At 50.9% G+C, this 23,122-nt stretch overlaps 3 protein-coding genes across 4 annotated transcripts in view; 2 read left to right on the top strand and 1 right to left on the bottom strand.

Moving 5' to 3' along the window:
• The window catches only part of POLR2C (RNA polymerase II subunit C), a 16,079-nt gene extending 272 nt beyond the window's left edge, over positions 1 to 15,807 (top strand). Inside the window, exons 2-9 of the mRNA XM_077751267.1 lie at positions 121 to 170; positions 2,704 to 2,772; positions 2,909 to 2,961; positions 13,102 to 13,230; positions 13,618 to 13,669; positions 13,889 to 14,057; positions 14,203 to 14,277; positions 14,802 to 15,807. Coding sequence (XP_077607393.1) covers positions 121 to 170; positions 2,704 to 2,772; positions 2,909 to 2,961; positions 13,102 to 13,230; positions 13,618 to 13,669; positions 13,889 to 14,057; positions 14,203 to 14,277; positions 14,802 to 14,946 — 742 coding nt within the window. The 3' untranslated portion in view covers positions 14,947 to 15,807. The remainder of the gene's footprint in view (positions 1 to 120; positions 171 to 2,703; positions 2,773 to 2,908; positions 2,962 to 13,101; positions 13,231 to 13,617; positions 13,670 to 13,888; positions 14,058 to 14,202; positions 14,278 to 14,801) is intronic.
• Positions 1 to 23,122, top strand: part of ADGRG1 (adhesion G protein-coupled receptor G1) — a 215,981-nt gene that overhangs the window by 45,471 nt on the left and 147,388 nt on the right. The gene's annotated exons all lie outside the window — the stretch shown is intronic.
• On the bottom strand, positions 16,100 to 22,911 carry DOK4 (docking protein 4). 2 transcript variants are annotated; one of them, XM_077751266.1, is made up of 8 exons: positions 22,799 to 22,911; positions 19,270 to 19,377; positions 18,996 to 19,110; positions 18,634 to 18,753; positions 18,362 to 18,551; positions 17,540 to 17,678; positions 17,274 to 17,397; positions 16,100 to 17,156 (listed from the first exon to the last, which is right to left on the bottom strand). In XM_077751266.1, exons 1-8 carry the CDS (start codon positions 22,862 to 22,864, stop codon positions 17,038 to 17,040), a joined length of 981 nt encoding a protein of 326 aa, XP_077607392.1. In that variant the 5' UTR covers positions 22,865 to 22,911; the 3' UTR covers positions 16,100 to 17,037. The 2 variants fall into 2 exon arrangements, with proteins under 2 accessions (XP_077607392.1, XP_077607391.1); XM_077751265.1 differs by having other exon boundaries at positions 16,100 to 17,397.

The raw sequence follows: 23,122 nt of genomic DNA, 5'->3' as shown, positions 1-23,122 counted from the left end.
GGGGTCGTGACCTTCTAGAGCTGGGTCCCGGCGGCGGGGCTTTTGCTTTGGGAACCGTGGGCGCGGGGCGGCGGCGGCTATGCCGCGGCGCCCTCACGCCGCTTGGTTTTCATCCCTCAGGGTGGCCAACTCCATTCGGAGGGTCTTCATCGCCGAGGTGCCCATAATAGGTAAGCAGACCCACCTGTCGTTGCCCACACACGTCCCCACACACCTCGGAGCTACTGCCCGGTCAACCCGGAGCCTGATTGGGCTGGTGGTGGGAGCTCTGAAAAGACAGTAGTGCTGGAGATCTGATCAGACCCCGTACCCTTGGCCCAGGGACACTTAGGTCCACCCTTAACGAATGCGTTGATGAAGAGCCAGAGTTCGGGAGTCTGCGTACTTGGGCTTGAATACCGTGTTCACTTCCTGCCCCTGTGAAACTTGGGCAAGTTCTTCAACTGCGTGCCGCGGTTTTCTCTGTAGCATTCGGACGTTGACGGGACTTACAGCGTGGCGGCAAGGATTAAGTGGCGGAGTCTCTATTAGATGCCTGTGTTGAGCACCGGTGATGTCTTCTTATGAATCCGTTCCTTCAGCTGCACTTAGGGGCCGTGCCAGGCAGTGTGCTAGGAAGTGGAAAGTGCGTAGTGCAGCGTTCTTGCACTCGTGGGGCGCACAGTGGAGTTGCTGGGGAACTGCGAAGCCGCCGCTGACACTACTGCCCGGTAGCCTGGGATCCGCACTTCAGGAGTAGACACTGCGGTGCTGCTGCTGCTTAGAGGAAGGAGGGTCTGCTCTGGTTCCAGCCGCCTCGCTCCAGGTCTTTTACACACGTATAAGTCGACTACAGATGTTTTCTGAGCGTCAATTCAAAGTTTGGGTTGGAGAAAGGAATGTAACTCAGCTGCTACATGGAGTGTGCAGACGCCTAAGGAGATGAGCACGCGTGTGATTGGTAAACAAGTGAACTTTGGAGTTTCCACCTTTACAATCCCCAGTCACTGCTTCAACTCAGAGCTTGGAGTGCTGGTCTTCCTCCTCCCTAACCACTCCACGTGTCTGGGCCTCAGTTTCCTCATGAGTAAAGTGAGGGAGTTGTACTTTATGATGCAGCCCTGACACTAGAGTCTAAATGCTACTTTCCCCACAAATTCAGTTCTGCAGATAATACTTACTGATCACCTGCTACATTCTAGGCCACACAGGGAATACGAAAGTTAAGACACCTAAAAACCACAGCCCAGGGATTTTTCGAAGCTTGAGGTAGAGACAAGACTTACATAAATAGAACACAGTGCAAAATAGGACAGGTGTCTTTAGTCTGGACAGTTTTGTGAGGGAAGAGCTTTCAGGGAGGAAGTGTTGGTATGTGTACCACGGAGGGCAGGCAAGGTTTGGTTTGGAGGAGGCTCAAGGAGTTTAACCTGCACAGGTGAGGGTAAGGGCACGCGGTAGTAAGGAGGCCAAGTCAGAAAAGCCTGGCTTCTGGTCCTTACTTGGCTTGGGTTAGGGAAGCAGTGGAAAGCCTAGGACAAAGCAGATTGGGTCGTAACTGATCCTCTCCTGACTTCCGTTCCTAGTGTCCACACCCTTTGTTTGGTAATTGGGCTCAGTGCCATTTGGTTTATGGATTTGTTTGCATGCAGGTGTGTATTTATGAACGAATATGCGTTTAAGTCAAATGTGTGTGAGAATGCAGTCCTTACCCTTCTGTTAGCTCATTGCTGGTAGGAATTGGGTTTGATACTTAGTATGTGTGCTGTGCACTTTAAAGGAATTCTCTAAACGTTAGTTGATTAATAATAAAGAGCTAAATTGTATAATTTGGTCATTGTATCATGAAATAAGGACCATAAGTCTGTGTTACTTCTGTGAGATTTCCTTTTTTTGTTTGTTTGTTTAAAGAGAGAGGGGGCCGCCTGGGTGGCTCAGTCGGTCAAGCGTCCGACTTCTGCTCAGGTCATGATCTCACGGTTTGTGGGTTTGAGCCCCGCGTCGGGCTCTGTGCTGACAGCCAGCTTAGAGCCTGGAGCCTGTTTCGGATTCTGTGTCTCCCTCTCTCTCTCTCTGACCCTCTCCTGTGCACACTGTCTGTCTCTCAGAAATAAATAAAAAACATTAAAAAAATTTTTTGAGAGAGAGAGAGAAATGTGTGCAAGCAGCGGAAGGGCATAGAGAGAGGGAGACACAGAATCTGAAGCAGGCTCCAGGCTCCGAGCTCTCAGCAGAGCACCCAGCGTGGGGCTCGAACTCACGAACCGTGAGATCATAACCTGAGCCAAAGTCAGACGCTCAACCAACTGAGCCACCCAGGCGCCCCAGTTTTCCCTAACTTTTAAATGCCCAAGTAGTTTGTGTTCAGAGATGTTGACATGAATGGCAGATGTAAATGCTTCTCACAGAAATAATCAGCTTGAAGAAACATGTGCCCACTACCATGCTGTTCCCTAAGTCAGTATTTTTTGTGTGGCACAGGCAATCCCCAGCATTAAATCTGCCTGATTAGGGATGGAGGTCATGTTGCATGTGGTTCTTGTTAAAATACAGATTTCTAGCCCCCACTTGAGCTCTGGAATCAATTTCTAGCAGCCTGGCCCACACCCCCTGCAATTTAGTAAACATCAACCAGGTGCTTCTTAAATCTTGAGAACCATTGCTCGATGTCTTTAAGTGAATTTGGTGGCTAAACTGCTTATCTGTTTTCGTTATTTTCTTTAGCCATTGACTGGGTTCAAATTGATGCCAATTCTTCCGTCCTTCATGATGAGTTCATCGCTCACAGACTCGGTGAGTGCTGGGTTGTGGAAGTGAGGGGGCTGTGCCCGGTGTCAGAGGATATCGCCTCACTCCCAAGGGGACTTCTAGGTTCTCCTTTTGACTTGGCCATTTGGACTGCTTTAACATGTTTTTCTGTTTCTTCCAGGACTAATCCCCCTCACAAGTGACGACATTGTGGACAAGCTGCAGTACTCCCGGGTATGCTATGTGATTGGGTGGAATGTGCGGTGGGGGATAGGGGGTTCACTTCTCAGGGGTTTTCCTGACATTTTCCTTCTTGCTATTAGAAACACAGCATGGAGATGTTGCCTTAGGGCCCGAGCAGGCACTGGTCCGTGGTCCTGCCAGGCTTTAGGTGATCAAGCTCCAGGAGCATCAGGGAGTTTCTCCTGCCAGCCACACAAGACGGGGTGTACACCAGAATACCCATTTACACTGAACAGTGGGGGTGCTGCCTTTTCAGAGTCTGATCTGTTCCGATTCTGCTTTCTAGGGGGTCTTTTCCCAGTAATGGGAGCCTAGGAGGCCCAAGGGAGCCAAGAGAAGGTTGGGGGGTTCGGGAGAGGTAGGGGTGAGAACAAGGAAAGGGAGTGGGAAACTGTCCCCCACAGCAGCACCTGAGGAAGGGCTGGTGTCTGCCAGATCCGTGCCTCTCCTTGTGGGTGGTGCTTGTTAATCATGCTTCTTCTTCTAGGGCCCTGTTTCCTTTCTGTGATGTGTTAACAGGCCTTGGACTTGGGGGGCGTGAGACAGGAATAGGTTCCCTGCATACTTCCCCAGGGCTGTTAGATAACTGCTTGAGACTCTTCCTTCTTGACGGCTTTGGGTGGTCCTTTATTTGCCCATCCTCTTTATTCCCTAGGTCGTGCTATTTTTGTGTGGCTAATTTGATATGTTAAAAATCTGTATTTCTTATTTTTAAATTTTTACTTAATTTTTTGAATTTACACCCAAGTTAATTAGCATATAGTGCAACAATGATTTCAAGAGTAGATTCCTTAATGCCCCTTAGCCCATCCTCCCTCCCACAAATCCTCCAGTAACCCTGTTTGTTCTTCATATTTAAGAATCTTTTACGTTTTGTCCCCCAGCCTGTTTTTATATCTTTGCTTCCCTTCCCTTATGTTCATTGTTTTGTGTCTTAAAGTCCTCATATGAGTGAAGTCCTATTTGTCTTTCTCTAACTAATTTTGCTTAGCATAATACTCTCTAGTTCCATCTGCGTAGTTGCAAGTGGCAAGATGTCATTCTTTTTGATTGTCAAATAATACTTCATAAATCCGTATTTTTTAAAAATATAATTTATTGTCAAATTGGTTTCCATACAACACTCAGTGCTCATCCCGACAAGTGCCCTCCTCCATGCCCACCACCCACTTTCCCCTCTCCCACAGCCCCCATTGACCCTCAGTTCTCAGTATTCAAGAGTCCCTTGTGGTTTGCCTCCCTCCCTCTCTGTAACTTTTTTCTTCCCCTTCCCCATGGTCTTCTGTTAAGTTTCTCAAGATGCACATGAGTGGGAACATACGGTGTCTTTCTCTGACTGACATGTTTCACTTAGCATAATACCCTCAAGTTTCATCCACGCTGCTGCAGATGGCCAGATTTCATTCTTTCTCATTGCCAAGTAGTATTTCATTCTATATGTAAACCACATCTTCTTGATCCATTCGTCAGTTGATGGACACTTAGCCTCTTCTGATGATTTGGCTATTGTTGAAAGTGCTGGTGTGAACATTGGGGTACATGTGTCCCTATGCATCAGCACTCCTGTATCCCTTGGGTAAATTCTTAGCAGTGCTATTGCTGGGTCATAGGGGAGTTCTATTGTTAGTTTCCTGAGGAACCTCCACACTGTTTTCCAGAGGGGCTGTACCAGCTTACATTCCCACCAACAGTGTAGGAGAGTGCCCATCTAGAGTCCTCTGATTTGCTCATTTTAGCCACTCTGCGTGGCGTGAGGTGGTATCTCAGTGTGCTTTTGATTTGTATTTCCCTGATGAGGAGGGATGTTGAGCATCATTTCATGTGTCTGTTGGCCATCTGGATGTCCTCTTTGGAGAAGTGTTTGTTCATGTCTTCTGCCCATTTCTTCACTGGATTATTTGTTTTTCAGGTGTGGAGTTTGGTGAGTTCCTTTATAGATTCTGGATACTAGCCCTTTATCTGATATGTCATTTGCAACTATCTTTTCCTATTCTGTCAGTTGCCTTTTAGTTTTGTTGATTGTTTCCTTTGCAGTGCAGAAGCATTTTATCTTGATGAAGTCCCAATAGTTCATTTTTACTTCTAATTTTTTTGCCTTTGGAGATGTGTTGAGTAAGAAATTGCTGCGGCTGATGTCAAAGAAGTTTTTCCTGCTTTCTCCTCTAGGGTTTTGATGGTTTCCTGTCTCACATTCAGGTTCTTTATCCATTCTGAGTTTATTTTTGTGTATGGTGTGAGAAAATGATCTAGTTTCATTCTTCTGTGCGTTGCTGTACAGTTCTCCCAGCACCATCTGTTAAAGAGGCTGTCTTTTTTCCATTGGATACTCTTTCCTGCTTTGTCAAAGATTAGTTGGCCATACACTTGTGGGTCCAATTCTGGGTTCTCTATTCTATTCCATTGGTCTGTGTGTCTGTTTTTGTGCCAATACCATACTGTCCTGATGGTTACAGCTTTGTAGCAGAGGCTAAAATCTGTGATTGTGATGCCTCCTGTTTGGGTTTTCTTCTTTAATATTACTTTGGCTATTCAGGATCTTTTGTGGTTCCATACAAATTTTAGGATTGTTCTAGCTTTGAGAAGAATGCTGGTGCAATTTTGATTGGGATTGCATTGAATGTGTAGATTGCTTTGGGTAGTGCTGACATTTTGACAATATTTATTATTTCAATCCATGAGCATGAAATGTTTTTCCATTTTTTGGTGTCGTCTTCAATTTCCTTCATAAGCTTTCTGTGGTTTTCAGCATACAGATCTTTTACATCTTTGGTTAGGTTTATTCCTAGGTATTTTATGGTCCTTGGAGCAATTGTGAATGGGATTAGTTTCTTTTTAAAAATTTTTTATAGCTAATTTTTGAGGCAGAGCACGAGTCAGGGAGGGGCAGAGAGAGAGGGAGACACAGACTTCAGGCTCTGAGCTATAGCACAGAACCTGATGAGGGACTCAAACCCAAAAACCTCAAGATCATGACCTGAGCCAGTGTCGAACGCTTAACTGACTAAGCCACCCAGGCACCCTCAGTTTCTTGATTTCTCTTTCTGTTGCTTCATTATTGGTGTATAAAAATGCATCCGATTTATGTACATTGATTTTGTACCCTGCAACTTTGCTGAATTCATGTATCAGTTCTAGCAGACTTTTGGTGGAATCTTTTGGGTTTTCCGTGTAGAGAGAGTATCATGTCTGCGAAAAGTGAAAGTTTTACTTCATCTTTGCCAATTCGGGTGCCTTTTATTTCCTTTTGTTGCCTGATTGCTGAGGCTGGGTCTTCCAGCACTATGTTAAACAAAGTGGTGAGAGAGGGCATCCCTGTCGTGTTCCTGATCTCAGGGGACAAGCTCTCTCAGTTTTTCCCCATTGATGGTAATATTAGCTGAGGGCTTCTCATAGATGGCTTTTATAATGTTTAAGTATGTTTCTTCTATCCCAACTTTCTTGACCGTTTTTATTAAGGTTGCTGTATTTTGTCAAATGCTTTTTCTGCATCTATTGACAGGATCATATGGTTCTTTTGTTTTGTTAGTGTGATGTATCACATGGATTGATTTGCGAATATTGAATCAGCCCTGTAACCCAGGAATGAATCCCACTTGATTATGATGTAGAATTCTTTTTATGTGCTGTTGAATTTGATTTCCTAGTATCTGGTTGAGAATCTTTACATCCATATTCATCAAGGATATTGGCTTGTAGTTCTTTTTTTTTTTTTGGCTGTGTCTTTGGTTTGGGAATCAAAGTGATGCTAGCTTCATAGAATGAGTCTGGAAGTTTTCCTTCCATTTATATTTTTGGGACAGCTTGAGGATAGGTATTAAATTTTGCTTTAAATGTCTGGTAGAATTCCCCAGGGATGCTGTCTGGTCCAGGACTCTTATGTGTTGGGAGATTTTTGATAACTGATTCAGTTTCTTCACTAGTTATGGGTCTGTTCAAATTTTCTATTTCTTCTCATTTCAGTTTTGGTAGTGTCTCGGTGTTTAGGAATTCGTCCGTTTCTTCCAGGTTGTCCAGTTTGTTGGCGTATAATTTTTCATAGTATTCTCTGGTAATTGCTTGTATTTCTGAGGGATTGGTTGTAATAAATACATTTTCATTTGTGATTTTATCTGTTTGGATGCTCTCTTCTTTTTGAGAAGCCTGGCTAGAGGTTTATCAATTTTATTTGTTCAAAAAACCAACTCTTGGTTTCCTTGATCTGTTCTGTTTTTTTGGATTCTATATTGTTTATTTCTGCTCAGATCTTTGTTATTTCTCTTTTTCTGCTGGCTTTGGGGTTTCTTGGCTGTCCTGCTTCTAGTTCCGCTAGGTGTGCTGTTAGATTTTGTATTTGGGATTTTTCTTGTTTCTTGAGATGGGCCTGGATTGCAGTGTATTTTCCTCTTAGGACAGCCTTTGCTTCATCCCAAAGGATTTGGATTGTTGTATTTTCATTTTCATTTGTTTCCATATATTTTTTAATTTCTTCTCTAATTGCCTGGTTGGCCAATTCATTCTTTAGTAGAATGTTCTTTAACCTCCATGCTTTGGGAGGTTTTCCAAATTTTTTCTTGTGGTTGAGTTGAATAGCATTGTGATCTGAAAGTGCATGGTATGATCTCAAGTCTTTTATATTTGAGGGGGCTGTTTTGTGACCCAGTATGTAATCTGTCTTGGAGAATGTACCCTGTGCACTTGAGAAGAAAGTGTATTCCACTACTTTGGGATGTAGAGTTCTAAATATATGTCAAGTTCTTCTGGTCCAATGTATCGCTCAGGGCCATTGTTTCTTTACTGATTCTCTGTCTAGCTGATCTATCCATTGCTGTAAGTGGAGTATTAAAGTCCCCTGCTATTAGCACATTCTTATCAATAAGATTGTCTATGTTTGTGATTGTTTTATATATTTGGGTGCTTCCGAATTCGATGCGTAGACATTTATAATTGTTAGCTTTTCCTGACCCTGTAATTATTATATAATATCCTTCTTCATCTCTTGTTACTGCCTTTAAAGTTTCGTTTGTCTGATATAACTACTCCAGCTTTCCTTTGACTTCCAGTAGCTTGATAGATGGTTCTCCATCCTCTCACTTTTAATCTGAAGGTGTCCTGAGGTCTAAAATGAGTCTCTTGTGGACAGCAAATAGATGGGTCTTGTTTCTTTCTTTTTTTCCTCCATTCTGCTACCCTATGTCTTTTTTTTTTTTTTTTTTTATTTCTAGGAGAGAGAGAGAGAGAGAGAGACAGCGTGAGCAGGGGAGGGTCAGAGAGAGAGGGAGGCACAGACTCTGAAACAGGCTCCAGGCTCCGAGCTGGCAGTCAGCACAGAGCCCGACGCGGGGCTCGAACCCACGAACCGCGAGATCATGACCTAAGCGAAAGTCGGACGCTTGACCGACTAAGCCACCCAGGCGCCCCATGCTACCCTATGTCTTTTGATTGGAGCATTTAATCCATTTACATTCAGTGTTGTTATTAAAAAATACGGGTTTAGAGTCCTTGCGTTCTCTGTAGGATTCATGCTTGTAGTGGTGTCTCTCGTACCTTGTGTTCCTTGCAACATTTCCCTCATAGAGTCCCCCTTAGGACCTCTTGTAGGGCTGGTTTAGTGGTGATGACCTCTTTCCGTTTTTGCTTGTTTGGGAAATCTTTATCTCTTTCCGTTTTTGCTTGTTTGGGAAATCTTTATCTCTCCTTCTGTTCTGAATGCTCAGCTTGCTGGATAAAGGATTCTTAGCTGCATATTTTTCCTGTTCATCACATTGAAGATTTCCTGCCGCTCCTTTCTGGCCTGCCAAGTTTCAGTAGACAGATCTACTACTAACCTTATGAGTCTATCTTTGTAAGGTAAGGCCTGTTCATCCCTAGCTGCTTTTAGAATTCTCTTTATCCTTGTATTTTGCCAGTTTCACTGTGATGTGTCGTGCAGAAGTTAGATTCAAGTTACGTCTGAGGGGGAGGTCTCTGTGCCCCTTGGATTTCAATGTCTGTTTCCTTCCCCATGTGAGGGAAGTTCTCAGCTATGATTTGTTCAACTACCCCTGCAACCCCTTTCTGTCTCTCTTCTTCTGGAATTTCTATGATACGAATATTGTTCTGTTAGATTGCATCACTTTTCTCTAATTCTCCTTTCATGATCCTGGATTATTTTATCTCTTTTTCTCTGGTTCCTCCTTTTCCATGATTTTATCTTCTAATTCACCTATTCTCCTCTCTGCCTCTTCAATCCACGCTGTGGCCGCCTCCATTTTATTTTGCACCTCATTTCTATAGCACTTTCTAATCCATCATGACTGTTTTTAAGATCCTTGATCTCTGCAGCAGTGGAGTCTCTGCTGTCTTCTATGCTTTTTTCAAGCCCAGCAATTAATTTTATGACTATTATTCTAAATTCTTGTTCATTTATATTGCTTGTATCTGTTTTGATTAATTCTTTAGCTGTCACTTCTTCCTGGAATTTCTTTTGAGGAGAAGTATTCCATTTTTGTCATTTTGGCTAGTTTTCTGTCCCTTGTACATTTGAAAAGCTTGTTATGTGCTCTGCACCTGCAAGCACTGCTGTATTAAAGGGGGGTCATACAGTGTCCAGGGCCTGGCCGTTCAGGGGGTGTTTTTTTTGGAGAGTGTTACTTGCTCTCTGTTGTTGTAACTTTAGTTATTTTCTTTCCCTACTGGCAGTGATGTTTTGGACCCTCCACCAGGTGTGCTTTGATTTGTTCCTTGAAGTAGCCCTGGAAAGGAAAACAGACAAACAGGAAACAAAAACATGCAAACACACAAAACAAGCAAGCAAACAAAACCAAAAAAACAATCTAAAACCAAAAAACCAGAAACACCAGCTGCAAGTGGAGAACAGGGTGGAGGCGGTGCTGATGGAGGAGCACGTACAAAGAATTGACAGGAGCGGGGGTAAAAGAAAATGAATACTGGCCAGGCAGAGAGACTAAACGGCTTAATCTTGAGAGAGAGAAAGGAGAATAAGGAAGGAGGCGAGGAAAAAGAAACGAAGATAAAGTTACCCAGAGAAGCTATGTGGCCTGATTATTCCAGAGAGAGAGAGAAAGGAAAGAAAAGGAGGTGTTGTCAAACATGGATCAAGAGAAGAGATTAAATGTTTAAGCAAACTAATAACCAGAGTAACCAGCCTAGAGAAGGGAAGGAATAAGAAGGAGAAAAGGGAGAGTAGAGCTGAGTAACCAGAGCTGACCTAGAGTTCATCCAGGCAACGCCGCGCTGGTGGGCCGGGGGGCCGTCTGGTTCCGCCGCCATGCCTACCCCTGTCTATCCCGCTCTGCCGTCTAGCTGCGGAGGGGAGTGGCTGGGTGCAGGCCGGTCCCACCCCCACGGTGGGCCCTGAGGCCGCGCCTTGGCGGTTGTGGGGAGAAAATTGGCGACCCCCCAGCCCGCTTTTTTGGATCCGTCCTCACTGTGCTCGGGTGCAGTCAGGCGGCGTGCCTGGCTCCACCGTCTCCGTGTCCTGTGCTTAGCTGGGATTTAAACTCTCGCTCTGAGCGCGTGGTCCCCCGGCTGCTGCGGCACAGCTTCAGGAGAGGGGACCGGTTTCCCCCGCCACACCCTGCGCACTTGACCTACCACCGAGCCCGGGGCTGGCTCCCCTCCTCCCCAGGTGTGCAAACAGGGCAGCAGCCCCAGTCTGAAGAAAGCCCTGCAGTTAGAGGTGGGTGCCCTCTCTGTCCCGGGTTGCGTTTTTTCTCTTGTCCAGATACAGGCCTATGCTTCCCCAGCCTCTCTTTCTCTTCCCTTTGGCCCTGCCCCTCCCCCTCCGCAGAAGGGCGGTTTATCACCTGCCCATTTACAGTCACCCACCTATGGGTCCGTCCTGTTTTCCCGGCATGGTAGACGATCTCTTTTCCTCCCAGACTCTTGGGGTTCAAAGTCCTTTGGCTTCAGCCCTTCTTTGTTGGAGAGGTGCGGGAAGTACGGATCCCCCTACTTCTCTGCCATGTTGGCCTTACTGTACTTTTTAAAGAGATGTTTAAATACACGGCAAAGTGTGGAGATGATCTGACCAGTACTCTTGCTCCCACCAAACAACTTTTCTTATTCCAGCATTTTGGCAATATTTGCTTCACGTCTCCAGATTTTTGTTTGTAAGAAATGAAACATCACAGATATTGGTGGGGGTCTGTTGTACAACCAGTTGAAGAGCAGCTTGGCAGGGCCTTGGGGAAAGGTATGCTTGCCCCATGACTAGCAGTTCCGTCCATTAAATTTTTTCCAGTGTTTGCTGAACAAAGATGTTATGGTCCCCTTTTTTCTTTTTCTTTTTTCTGAAAATCTACATAAGTTAGAAAAATCAACTAATAAACAGCCATTTACTTTCAGCTTTAGTTACCAGCTGTTAATATTTCGCTACATCCGCTTGGTTTCTCCTCTCCATGTTATTTTTGTTGAACCATTTGAAAGTTGCAGATACCCTGACACTTTCCCCCCAATTACTTCAGCATGCTTGTCCTGAAACTAATGATATTTTCGTAGATAACCATTCCACCATGCTTAAGAATATTAGCATATTTTGTCATATTTTGAATATTTCAAATACTCAGATTTTACTAGTTGTCCCCCATATGTCCTTTCTGGCTTTTTGTCTGTCATCCAGCCAAGATTCATGCATGCAATTGGTTGTTAGACTTTTTTAGGCTCTTAATCTGAGATACCTCTCCTTGATGATATATATTTTTTGGGGGGGTTGTGTACCTTTTTATATTTTTATTTTCCATGACATTTTGATTCTTCCATTTCATATTCTAATAGTTTTTTGTTTGAAGTAATCTCTACTTCTAACGTGGGGCTCGAATTTAAAACTTGAAGAGCAAGAGTCGTATGCTCTACTGATTGAGCCAGCTGGGTGCTCCCTTTCCATTTCATATTTATTTATTTACTTATTTTTGAAGGGGGGTACGGGAGGAGCAGGGAGAAAGGGAGAGAAAGAATCCCAAACAGGCTCTGTCCTGTCAGCTCAGAGCCCAACACAGGGCTTGATCTCATGAACTGAGATCATGACCTGAGCTGACATCAAGAATCGGATGCTTGGGGCGCTTGGGTGGCTCAGTCGGTTAAGCGTCTGACTTCAGCTCAGGTCATGGTTTCATGGTTTCACGGTTCGTGGGTTCGAGCCCCGCGTTGCGCTCTGTGCTGACAGCTAGCTCAGAGCCTGGAGCCTGTTTCAGATTCTGTATCTCCCTCTCTGCCCCTCCCCTGCTCATGCTGTCTCACTCCCGCTCCCGCTCCCCCTCCCCCTAATAAATAAAACATTAAAAAAAAATCGGATGCTTAATTGACTGAGCCACTCAGGTGCCCAGCCGTTTCATAGTTCTAATTAGGGTCTAAGTTGTCTGCCCGCCTCACCTGTGTGTGACTGCAGACTGTCCAGGTGTGGCCTCTAGTTCCCCCTCCTTGTCTGAAAAAACCTCAGAAGCAGGTTAGATTTTCCTCACCGGCTTGAGGGGGAGAACAATTTGTTTGGTTAATTCCAGTAACTCTTCTTGTCTGAAGTCAAACTGTAGCAGATGGTCCCTGACATAGGAGTGGATTGTTTCAAGGGTTGCTTAAAGACCTGTTGATAATTACTGAAGTTGAGTGATGGTTACTTTGCTCTGCTCTCGTGAGTGTGAAATTTTCCATAATGGAAAGGTTTTTTTGGTTGGTTTTTTAAAGAAAAGGCTAGTTAGTAGCCTAGAACTTGAAAGATACTTTTTTTTGTTGTTGCCGGGATCATTTCATTTTAAATGATGATTGCGTTCTCGAGCTAATGCACGTAGTTCATGGGAAGCTGCACTTTAAAACACGAAAGCCTCCGTCTCTTACTTAACACCTTGTGTGTCTGAAGCAGGGCGCTCCGAGGGCCAGGGTGGGAGTTGAGCAGTGTGTCTCCCGGTGGTGGCCTGGCAGCTGCTGGGGGTGGACAGTAAACACAGGCACTGGCAGGTATAGGTGGGCTCTAAGCTGTGAAGGGCCCACACACGGGTGGCCTGGAAGAATGGTGGGCCAGATAGACACAGCCCACAAGAGCTTGGAGCCTGTCGGCAGCCCTTGCACATTAAGAAATGTAAGGACCTGGGTGTTAGAAGCTGGGGGCTCAGCATCTGCCACCTCTCCGTAGGCTCATTCCTGCCTGTCCCCCCGCCGCAGGACTGCACGTGCGAAGAGTTCTGCCCCGAGTGCTCCGTGGAGTTCACGCTTGATGTGCGGTGCAACGAAGACCAGACTCGTCACGTCACATCTCGAGACCTCATCTCCAACAGCCCCCGGGTCATTCCTGTCAGTGTTGCTCCGCGCCGTCCTTACCCAGGACCCTGTTCTCCTTGTGTTCCCCTCTGCCTTTATCTGAGCTGCTCCCTAAACGTGCTAATAATTGTGGTCGCCAGCCAGGGTGGACAAGAGCACTGCTGGTACTGTGTGCCCGCCCTCTGTCACCCAAGGACCCTTTTAGAGGCCCTGGTCCTGTTTTGACTGGGAAGCTGTCACCAGGCTGGGAGGTGTGGCCTGGAGTCCAGCTCCAGCACAGACTTTGTCCCAGTAGGTGCGCTTCGGCCCCCTCATTCCCGGCATCCCGTCCCTGGTCGGCAGGTGCTAGAACATAGTTGCTGGAAGAGGTGACTGGGGAGACGAGCAGCTAATAAACGCCTCTGTTTGGGCCCCTTACAGGTGACCTCCCGGAACCGAGATAATGACCCCAATGACTACGTGGAGCAGGACGGTAAGGGGCTGGGGCTGGGGGTTATGCGGACATTTGCCCGACGTGTCGTCCTGCTGGACAGCACAGAACCAGAAGACGAGACACAGCCCCTAGTGCTCTCTGGTCTCCTTGTCAGCTGACCTTTGAGCTGTTTTTCCCGACTGTGTGGTCTTCCAGGTCCAACTTCCGGGGACCGTGTCTGTACCGACCCTTGACTGACTCCCCCATCTCCCCCCACAGACATCCTCATCGTCAAGCTGAGGAAAGGCCAGGAGCTAAGACTTCGAGCCTACGCCAAAAAGGGCTTTGGCAAGGAGCATGCCAAGTGGAACCCCACCGCAGGGGTGGCTTTTGAATATGATCCTGACAATGCCCTGAGGCACACAGTGTATCCCAAGCCTGAGGAATGGTATGTTCTCATTGGATGTAAGGGCATTTAGGGTGGGGTGGGCTGGAAATGGCTCCTAGTCACCGGGGTTGGGGCAGGCTCACTGTGGACACAGTGCCCCAGAGGCAGCCGTAGCAGCCCTGTACTGACCTGTGTTTGACCTCAGGCCAAAGAGTGAGTACTCCGAACTGGATGAAGATGAGTCACAGGCTCCCTATGACCCCAACGGCAAGCCAGAGAGGTAAGGGCCTGGTCTGGCGCTGGAAGGCGAAGTGTACGAGTGTGAGGTGTTGGTGCGAGGTCTGCATTGGGGAGACCCTTCCCTCACGTCCCAGTGGCCGTGGGCTGAGGAAGGAAGGATAGTTGCGGAACCCATGACAGGTGCCTGTCCCGGGGCAGATCTCCTCCCGCGTAGTCGCCGTGGGACACGGGGCCTCGGGTTATCCGCTCTGCTCCTGCTCGTGATACGCAGTCCCCAAAGGAGAGGATCTGCCTTGAGCCAGAAACGGACCAGTCTTCTGATAGTGAGCATGAGCCACTGCTCACTTGACCTTCCACTTTCTCCTCAATGTGGAGGAGAAGTGTTCTGAGGTTTCCCCAGGAGCTTTCTGAGCTAGCCGTGCCTCCTTGGAGTCCCGTAATGTGCAGCAGGCCCACCGTTAGTAAGAGGCTAAAGCCACTCAGGGGAGCACGCGTGACCCGAGGCTGGTGCTCAGGTGAGCCAGCCTGCGTCGTGGAGGGCTCTCACCACACTCTTCCTCTTAGGTTTTACTACAACGTCGAGTCCTGTGGCTCCCTGCGCCCTGAGACCATTGTTCTGTCGGCCCTCTCTGGATTGAAGAAGAAACTGAGTGATTTACAGACCCAGTTAAGCCACGAGATCCAGAGTGATGTCCTAACCATAAACTAGCACAGCTCACCTGCGTAAACAAAAAAGAGGGGGATGTAGGCCAGCATCTGGATTTCAGGGCTCCAGAGCCTCTTCTAGCTTCTGGGGTGCGGACAGCTGTTGCTCAGGCTTCTTGGCAAACCATCTAGAAGGGAGCCATGTGGAAGGGGAGGACTATCCCAGCCTTGCTCTGTTAGATTGCCAGGCTTGCCACCGGCATTTGAGGCAGTTTTTAACTAGACCTTACATCCCTGGCTCTGCCCAGTACTTGCCAGTAGCACTCCCCAGAGCATCCCTTACGTCCCGTTTTCGTATGTGCCTTTGGGGGAGTTTTCTGCGAACCACTGAGCTGGCCCCTCTTCTCCGGGTCATTTCAGGTCTCCAACCCCCTTCTGTCCAAAAGTTGGAGGTTTCACAGTTGTACCTTGGACTTCTGGTGTTAGGATTAAGTGCTAGAACGCTCATTCAAGTTGTGTACCAACCCTTCCGGTCTCTGCTCAGAGCCAGTCTACTGGCACTTCGCTCACATCTCCAAGTGTCCCTAACTTGAGAACCCCTGGAGAATAGGGATAGAGCCTGGCTGCCCCCCTGCCCCAGGTAAGGCCTGCATTTCATTCTCTGCCCACTAGTTATGAATTGCACTGCCAGTGGCCTGATCCTTTAAGTGTGGGTGCTGGGGGGCAAGGGCCTTAATGAAGGGAAGGTCTGGCCTTGACCCCTAGCCCTGTAGGTAGAATCATGCCCAAAGTCGTTAATGAGGCAGCCTGGCAGGAGCAGCCTGGAGAAAACCAGAGATCAGTACAGAAAGGAAGGGATAATTTATTCAGTAGTTGTCTTTTTAAAAGTTTTTATTTTTGGCAATAAAGAGCACAACATAATCTCCTTCATGCGTCATCGTGCCACTAACTGGAGCCAGCCGGCCCTGCCTCCCTCTCCAAGGCTTTGGGCACCAAGCTGGCTGTGACCCCTCTCTGGCTCCTGGGCTCTCCTAGAGGGGCCTCTCGCTGGATCATTTTGCCACAGCTTGAATAGTGGTTATTTACAACAGGGTCTGTTCCCACAAATCAGAACCCTAAAGTATTAAAAAAACAAAAAACCCACACACGCAACCAAGGGTTTGATAGGAATTAGAAAGATAGCCCTTCTGCAAGGTAGTCAATAAATACCAGCACTAGAAAATCAATTGCTTTAATTGCATTTCAGCAGGGAGCCTCAGCACCATGTGGGAAAGAGGAAATGGAAAGGGCTCGGTTTCTGAGTGCTTTAGGGTGGCCAGACAGGGCAGAGGGGCTCCCTCTGCTGGGACATCGCCCAGCCCCAGGTCCGTGAGGGTCTGGGAGGGGTGCTCCCCCCAGCCTGGCCCTGGGGCAGGGAAGAGCTCGGACCCACCCTCCTCCTGACTGAGGTAACCCGCACCCCCACCCCAGGGTGTCTTCTCAGCCTACTAAGCAGGAAGGAGCCTGGGTAAAAATTAGATTTTAGAACCAGATTTTCACCTGAGGTGTCAACCAGATGTCACCTCTGCTTAAAACTTCCAAGTGCAAGGCTGCCAAGTGGCACAGTGTAAGCTCAGATGCTTCCTGTGCCACTCTGGGCCCAGAGGGATTCAGAAGCCACCTGCTGTCTCCACCCCTGGGCTGCTTGGGGAAAGCCAGTGGTCACAGCGCCAGCCTGGAGCATCATCTCCCTCCTCTGGCCCTGGCCCCTGAAACAAGTCCTGGCAGCATGGGGCTGTGCCCTGGAGGACGGGGAACCGCCACCCTCACATTCTAAAACAGCCTTGACTGACCCGCTCATGGGATTCAAAAGGGTGGATGTGGTACTGGGGAGGGATGGGGGAAATCTCCTTAATATAGAATATGTCATAAGCCATATATATTAAAATCATTAACAGTATATAGTCCCACAGTAGCTCCAGCCCCTCACACATGCTCTGGCGCTGTGGCCAGCCCTGGGCCTTGGTCCAGCCTCACCCTTGGGGGCAAGGAAGGGATCGCTTGCTCCGTTGCTCCAGGCTCTCGGCCAGCAGCCCCTCGGGGCGTTCCGCAGCACGCTGCAGTCAGCCCGGCAACAGGCAGCCCCGGCAGTCCTCAGTGCGCGCGCGCCCTGCTGTCACTGGGCTGGGGTCTTGGCCTCGCTGCTGTCCCCCTGGCTGGGCTTTGGCTTTAGCAGGATGAAGCGGTTGAGGAGGTCTGTTTCTGAGCTGGCCTGGGCTGCCCCGTACCCCTCACCTGTGGACACAGAGGCGGGCTCAGGACTCGGACGCAGGTCAGAGGACCCCCGCCCAGAAGGCCTTGCCCTCCGCAGAACCTCGTGGTAGGTGAGTGTGGGGCGCCGCTGGGACTCACCAGCGTAGCCCGACGCCTCGGCGATGTTCTGGGAACCCGTGATGTGGTGCCAGTAGGCGCTGCGGGGCAGCATGGTCGTGGGCGTGCAGGGGTAGGAGTAATGTTCCGTGCCCTTGTTCAGCAGCTGTGGGGCAGAGAACAGGGGTCCCTCCATTAGCTCTGGGGCACAGGCCTACCCCAGCCTCCAGCCCAGCCCCCTGCCGGCCTCTGGCGTACTCTTCGCCTCCAGCCTCCCCGCTAGGCTGGGCCAACGCCCACCACCTCACCCTCACATTCTTCTCCATCTCCAGCAGGACGCGCTTGTGCTGCTCAGCAATGGCCAGGGTGGCGCTGTGGACCCGCTGGTAGATCTGTTCCCCTTCCTGTGTCTGGAAGGTGTAGAGCCCTTCCCCGGCATCACACATCCTAGGGACACAAGAGGCACCGAGGGCAAGGTGGTGGGGACTGCACCACGGCCACACACGTGTTTGGTCCGGGTCTCCGCGCTCCCAACAGGCTGCACCCCAGGTCCGCTGAGGAGCGAGCAGGGCTGTCGTCCAAGTGTGCTGGGCCTTTCCGTGGACCAGTGATCTAAATCCTTTACGAGAATGAACCCATTCCACTTTCTCTCCCATCCCTTTGGTTTGTGCACTTTTACCTTCCTGTTCCGAATTTTCTCAAACCATTTTGCAGATGAGGAAGCTGAGGCGTGCTGATAGTAAGTAGTTTAACCAGGATTAGACCAGGGATTACACAGAATTTACGTTTAGACACGCTGGCTCCAGAGTTCAAGCCACAGATTACTCAATCCTCACCATAAGTCTAGGAGCTTGGGTACTTTATCCCCTATTTGACAGATGGAGACTCAGTCCACAGCCAGAGCTGTAAGTGCCAGTGCCAGCATTTGATTTGAGCTCAAGCAGTTTGAAACAGCTGCACTTGACCTGCCTGGTGTGTGCCTCAATTTCTTCATCTATAAAATGGGAAGTTTATACTCCCCTTTGGTTTTCTATGCTGATAAATAAGCGCCCAGCACAGTGCCTGGTAGAGCAAATGGCAGGCAACACGCTGGCCCTGTGGGGCAGGGTAGGGAGGCGGGAGGGTCCTACCGGCCGGCCTCGAAGGTAAAGCGTGTGGCATCCCGGCCGTAGCGGCGTAGTGAGCAGAGGGGCCACGAGACGAGCTTCACGCGGGGGTTGTGTATGTCCCAGAGGTAGATGTTCTCGTGGGTGATCTGCAGCTTGCACTCGCCGTACACGTCCAGGTTGGGGCAGGGCAACAGGAAGACGTTGAAGCGGTCTGCGGCGGGAGAGGGGGAGTGGGGCTGGGGCCTCCCCAGGGCAGGACTCTCCTCCCACCCCCCGCCAGCACGGGGCCTCACCTGTCTGCTCACACTGCACTCCTGGGGCCAGGAGGTCCGGCTCTCCCAGACTGATGTCGTTGAGTCGTGACCCCAGACACTCCACCGACAGGGTCTTGTACCATTCTTCCGCCTCCAGCTCTGGAGAACGGCAGCGCATGCACCCGGGGGCCCCCAGCAGCCCACCCGGCAAGGCAGGGAGGCCGAGGCCAATGGGTTCCGCCTGCCTGTCCCACCTTGTCCCGAGCCTCTCCCCATTACCTCCACCCCCACACATCACACCCGGCCAGGGCTGGTCCTGCTCTGCCTCCTCCCGACTGGACCACCGGACCATGACTGGCCCAGGGGAGTCTGGATGGAAGCCTGCAGCCCCAGCTCCTCACCCGAGTCGCAGGTGAAGGTACGTGCTGAGTCGTCACTGAATATGATGGCCACTGCCTGCCTCTTGGTCTCCTTGGGGAGCCGCGTGACACACTTGACATTGCTGATCTCAGTTACCTGGGACAGCATCCACAAGGGACTGAGCCAGGCTGGAACGCCTCCCTCTGCATTCCCCACAGTGGCGCCACCCCCGGGAGGGTGCTCTTGGACCTTAGGGCTCGGCCAGTCGTCACTTCACTTTACAGACTGGGGTAGCTAGGGCCCAGGCCCCCTAACCTTGGGGCAGCCCCGGAGGCACACTGACTTCTCATCTGGGTATTTCTCCAGCCGCTGGGGCCCTTTGCTGGAGGATTTCCGGAACACCAGCCAGCACCTCCGGTAGATCTGTGGGGTGAGAGGGCAGTGGGATCAGGCCTCCTGGGACCACCCCTACCCAGCACGGCCCTGAACTTACCCCTGCCTGCCACAGGGGGCAGTGCTACACAGCCTTCCCTGGAGACCCAGCCCAGAAGAAAACCCAGGACCAGCAGTGACGCCCGCTCCCCAAACCGAGAAAGCAGGCATTTCTTCCCCGACTCTGAACAACTTGCACAAAGGGCGCTCTGAATCACTTTACTGTGCGCTCAGCTCTAAGCTTAATATAAAGAGCCCACGCTTGTTTCCCTTCTGTACTTCCTAGCACTCTTCACTGTCCATCTCAGAGTCCCTCTTGAGGTTGGTTTGATTATCATTTTCACCTTATAGGTACAGGAGAACCGAGGCACCAATAAGTTAAGCAACAGTTGATAAATGGTGGGGCTGATATTTTAAAAAAAAAAAAAAAAGGCTGGCTAGATCCAGAACTGATACTTGGAGCCCATTGCAGAATGTTCTGCCCAGGGCTCCGGCAGTGCTAGCCACAGCAGAGGGAGGGTCCTTGGGACAGGGATTAGACCCTTGACCATTCTGAGCCTGCACATTGGTCCTGGTTCTCAGCGCTGGGGGGAGGGCTCTTGATGTGGGTAATACCCCCTCTCATCTCTGGTCCTTCTTCCACATTCTGGAGTGCAGAGGGCCAGGATTAGTGCCTGTTCCAGCTGGGAAACCAGAGGCTCTCAGAGGTAAAGGGGCAGAGCCCAGAAGCTGGGGTTACCCCAAACCACAGTGCCTTCCCAGGCAAGGCTCCCTCCTGTCCAGCCACTGCCAACGGCCCTGTGCCTAAAACCGCCTTAATTCTCTGGAGCTTCATGGACTCGTCCTGACCGGCAAGGAGCCAGGGTGCAGGGAGCCGACCATGCTCCACGGCATACTGGCTTGTCAGACCCCTCCAGTGGTGGCCTAGTCGTCTGCCCAGGCTGCACACTCTTCCTTCCCTGGCCCCCTCCTCCGTCCCAGGCTCTCTTTCAGCCTACTCTGTTCATGAGTAGATTCCAAGAAATCTCTGGTGCCCACTCTCTCATTGGCAAATAGCAGGGAGACTGAGGGCTGCCCAGAGCAAAAGAAGCAAGGCGGCCATAGCCCCATACCTGCAGCCCGCCCCACTCCACCCTGCTCTGCCACTCAAGCCCCAGGTCGCTGGTAGGGAGGGCCCCATGCCAAGAAGCCACTCAGAACCAGGCCGTTTCGGGGATTACCTGGGACTCTGGAGGCACCTCTGCCCCGGTACACATGGCCCTGGCTCAGTCCCTGGCCTATCTACCTAAACCACAGCAGGCCTCAGCTCTTAGCTGGGGAGCTCCTTTACGCCAAAGACTATTTTATTCTCAGAATCTTCACTCACATCCTGGCAACCTTGTTAACACAGCTCTGCTGAACAAGTGAATGACCATATGAAGAGACGGTGAATGGATGGATGAATGAATGAAGGCTGTCGACCCAGATACGCCCTGCCAGCTTGGGCCCCATGCAGCTTGCAGTGTAGGGGCAGAAGGCCCAGGGGCCTAAGCACCCTGGTTGCCTGGTTACAGATACACACACACACACACACAGACACACACACATGCACGCCCAGCCCCAGGGAGCCACTGTGCTCAAGAGCCCTCCTTCCCCACTTCTCACGGTCTTTGATCAGCACTTCAGAAACACTCTGCCACAGCTCTGCCAGAGGAAGGCCCTGACAGGGAGGAGGGTCTGCGCCCCAGCTCCTTCAGCCCCTCCCGGCTCACCTTTGTGAGCTCAGACAAGAATGGCTGCCCTGGGACAAGAATGGCTGGGTGACTAAGCCCCTCACATCAGACCTACAGGGAGCAGCTCAACGCCCTGGGTAGGGGGAGCCCCAAACTGGGTCTGGCCACACCCCTACTCCCAACCCCTCCCCCTGGCTGTGTCCACCTGTATGCCACTTGCTTCCAGGTCTCCTCCTGGAATAGGTCTGATGCTGAGTGCAAGTGGCCGCCTCGAGGGGGCTCGCCTTTCCCGTAGGCTCTGCCCTGGCCCCCGGTACCTGCTAGACCCAGGCCCATAGGAATGAGGAACCATGCTAGAAGCCGGGCCCCTACTCCCTTGGCCTCCCCTCGCCCCCTTAATTTTCAATTTCTCTAGTTCTGAGCTACACGTGGGCTCCATCCCTCTCTCAGGACATGAGCAAGGTGGCTGCCCACCTGGGCCCGTCTCCTGGATTGGAACCCAGGTTGGGGTACAAATCCGGATCTAGCGAAGACTCTAGACATGCACTCTGGGCAGAACACACCCCCAGAGGGGCCGCAGGGAGGGAGGGGCCAGAGCCGCCCCTCGCCAAGGCCAGCCCAGCTCAGCTCGGTCAGGCATCCAGGCGGTCAGGCATCCAGGCGGGGAAGCCCTCGCAGAGCCCTATTCCTCCCCCACCCCACGCAGGCTGAGCCAGGAAGCCTTGAGTAGTCCGATGGCACCCCACCCCCATCAGGCCAACGGGGGAGGGGAGGAAGAGAGAGACTGGAGACCCCTCGAAAACACAAGACTTGAGCCACCCCAGTCACCAAGGGTACCCTCCTACTGGGGAAGGGGTAGCTGCCAAGACCCCTGACTGGAGGCGGGAGAGGGTCGGCAGGGAATGAGAGGCAGCTCTTGGACAACCTCACCGAGATCATTAGGTTGGTCCCTCGGGGGGTTGAGGGGAGGCTGTATTCACCAGGAGGGGGTGAGGGGGTGAGGGGGCGCGTGCCCACTGAGGTGTGTCTGAGGCCTCATCCCCACAGACCTTCTAAGCCCCCAGCTCTGGGCCAGGCTCCCTGTGCGCAACTTGGAGGAAAGCAGCCTGTCCCAGAGCCACAGGCCATCCTGCCCTAAGTGCTCATTCCTAAACCAGAGAAATACCAGCCTCTGCACCCTCACACCACTGCCCTGCCCCACAGCCAGCCACACTCCCTTTCACACACTCCTTTAACAGTAAAAGCACTGGCCAAAACAAATACATAAGGACCCATACATAGAAAGCAATGGAAGCCGCGGAGACCAAGGGACTTAAAAGAAAAGGGGCCAAGAGAGGGGAGGAGAGGAAGAGAGAGACGAGGAGGAGGCAAGGAGAAGTGAGAGGCTGGGAGAGGCTCAGACACTGCCGCTCCAGCGCCGCTGTCCTGGCCACAACTTCAACAATGGCAGGGAAGCTGCCTGCCCGTCGTCGGCCGCCGCCGCTGGCCCAGCCGCTGGGAGGCAGGCCAGCCCTGCTGGGGGGAGGGGGGCAGCAGCAGGCACATGCCGGGTAGCCGGCTGGCCAGAAGCCTCGGGACCACAACGGCGCGATGCCGCCGCAGGCGGGCACCCGCACACAGGACGCAGCAGGCTCCAGACCAGGTCCCGGGACGCCGGCCCCCTCGGCAGGGCCCCGCGGGTGGGGGGGGGGGCGGCTCACCCCCAGCTTCCTGCTCTTCATCTTCACGTAGCCTTGCTTGACGATGTCGTTGAAATTGGTCGCCATGGTTTCCCCGCGGTCTTTGGGGTGCCGGGGGCCTGGCTGAGGGCGGGGAGGGANAGGCCCACTCCTCACCTCGCCCGCCTCAGCATTGTTCTAGCAGCTCCTCTGCCCAGCGCCTGCTGGAAATAAAAATGACACGGAGATTAGACAGTGACATCTTTCTCTTCCCCTGGCTGTCTCGCTCTTTTTTCCTTCCTCTTCCCACACTCCTCCCTCCCTCCGCCCGCCCTCCCGCCCTCCTTCCTTCCCTTCCCTCCCCAC

The sequence above is a fragment of the Crocuta crocuta genome, unplaced genomic scaffold (genome assembly GCF_008692635.1).
Source record: "Crocuta crocuta isolate KB4526 unplaced genomic scaffold, BGI_CrCroc_1.0 scaffold124, whole genome shotgun sequence".
NCBI lineage: Eukaryota > Metazoa > Chordata > Mammalia > Carnivora > Hyaenidae > Crocuta > Crocuta crocuta.
This window is presented reverse-complemented; position numbering and strand designations above follow the sequence as displayed.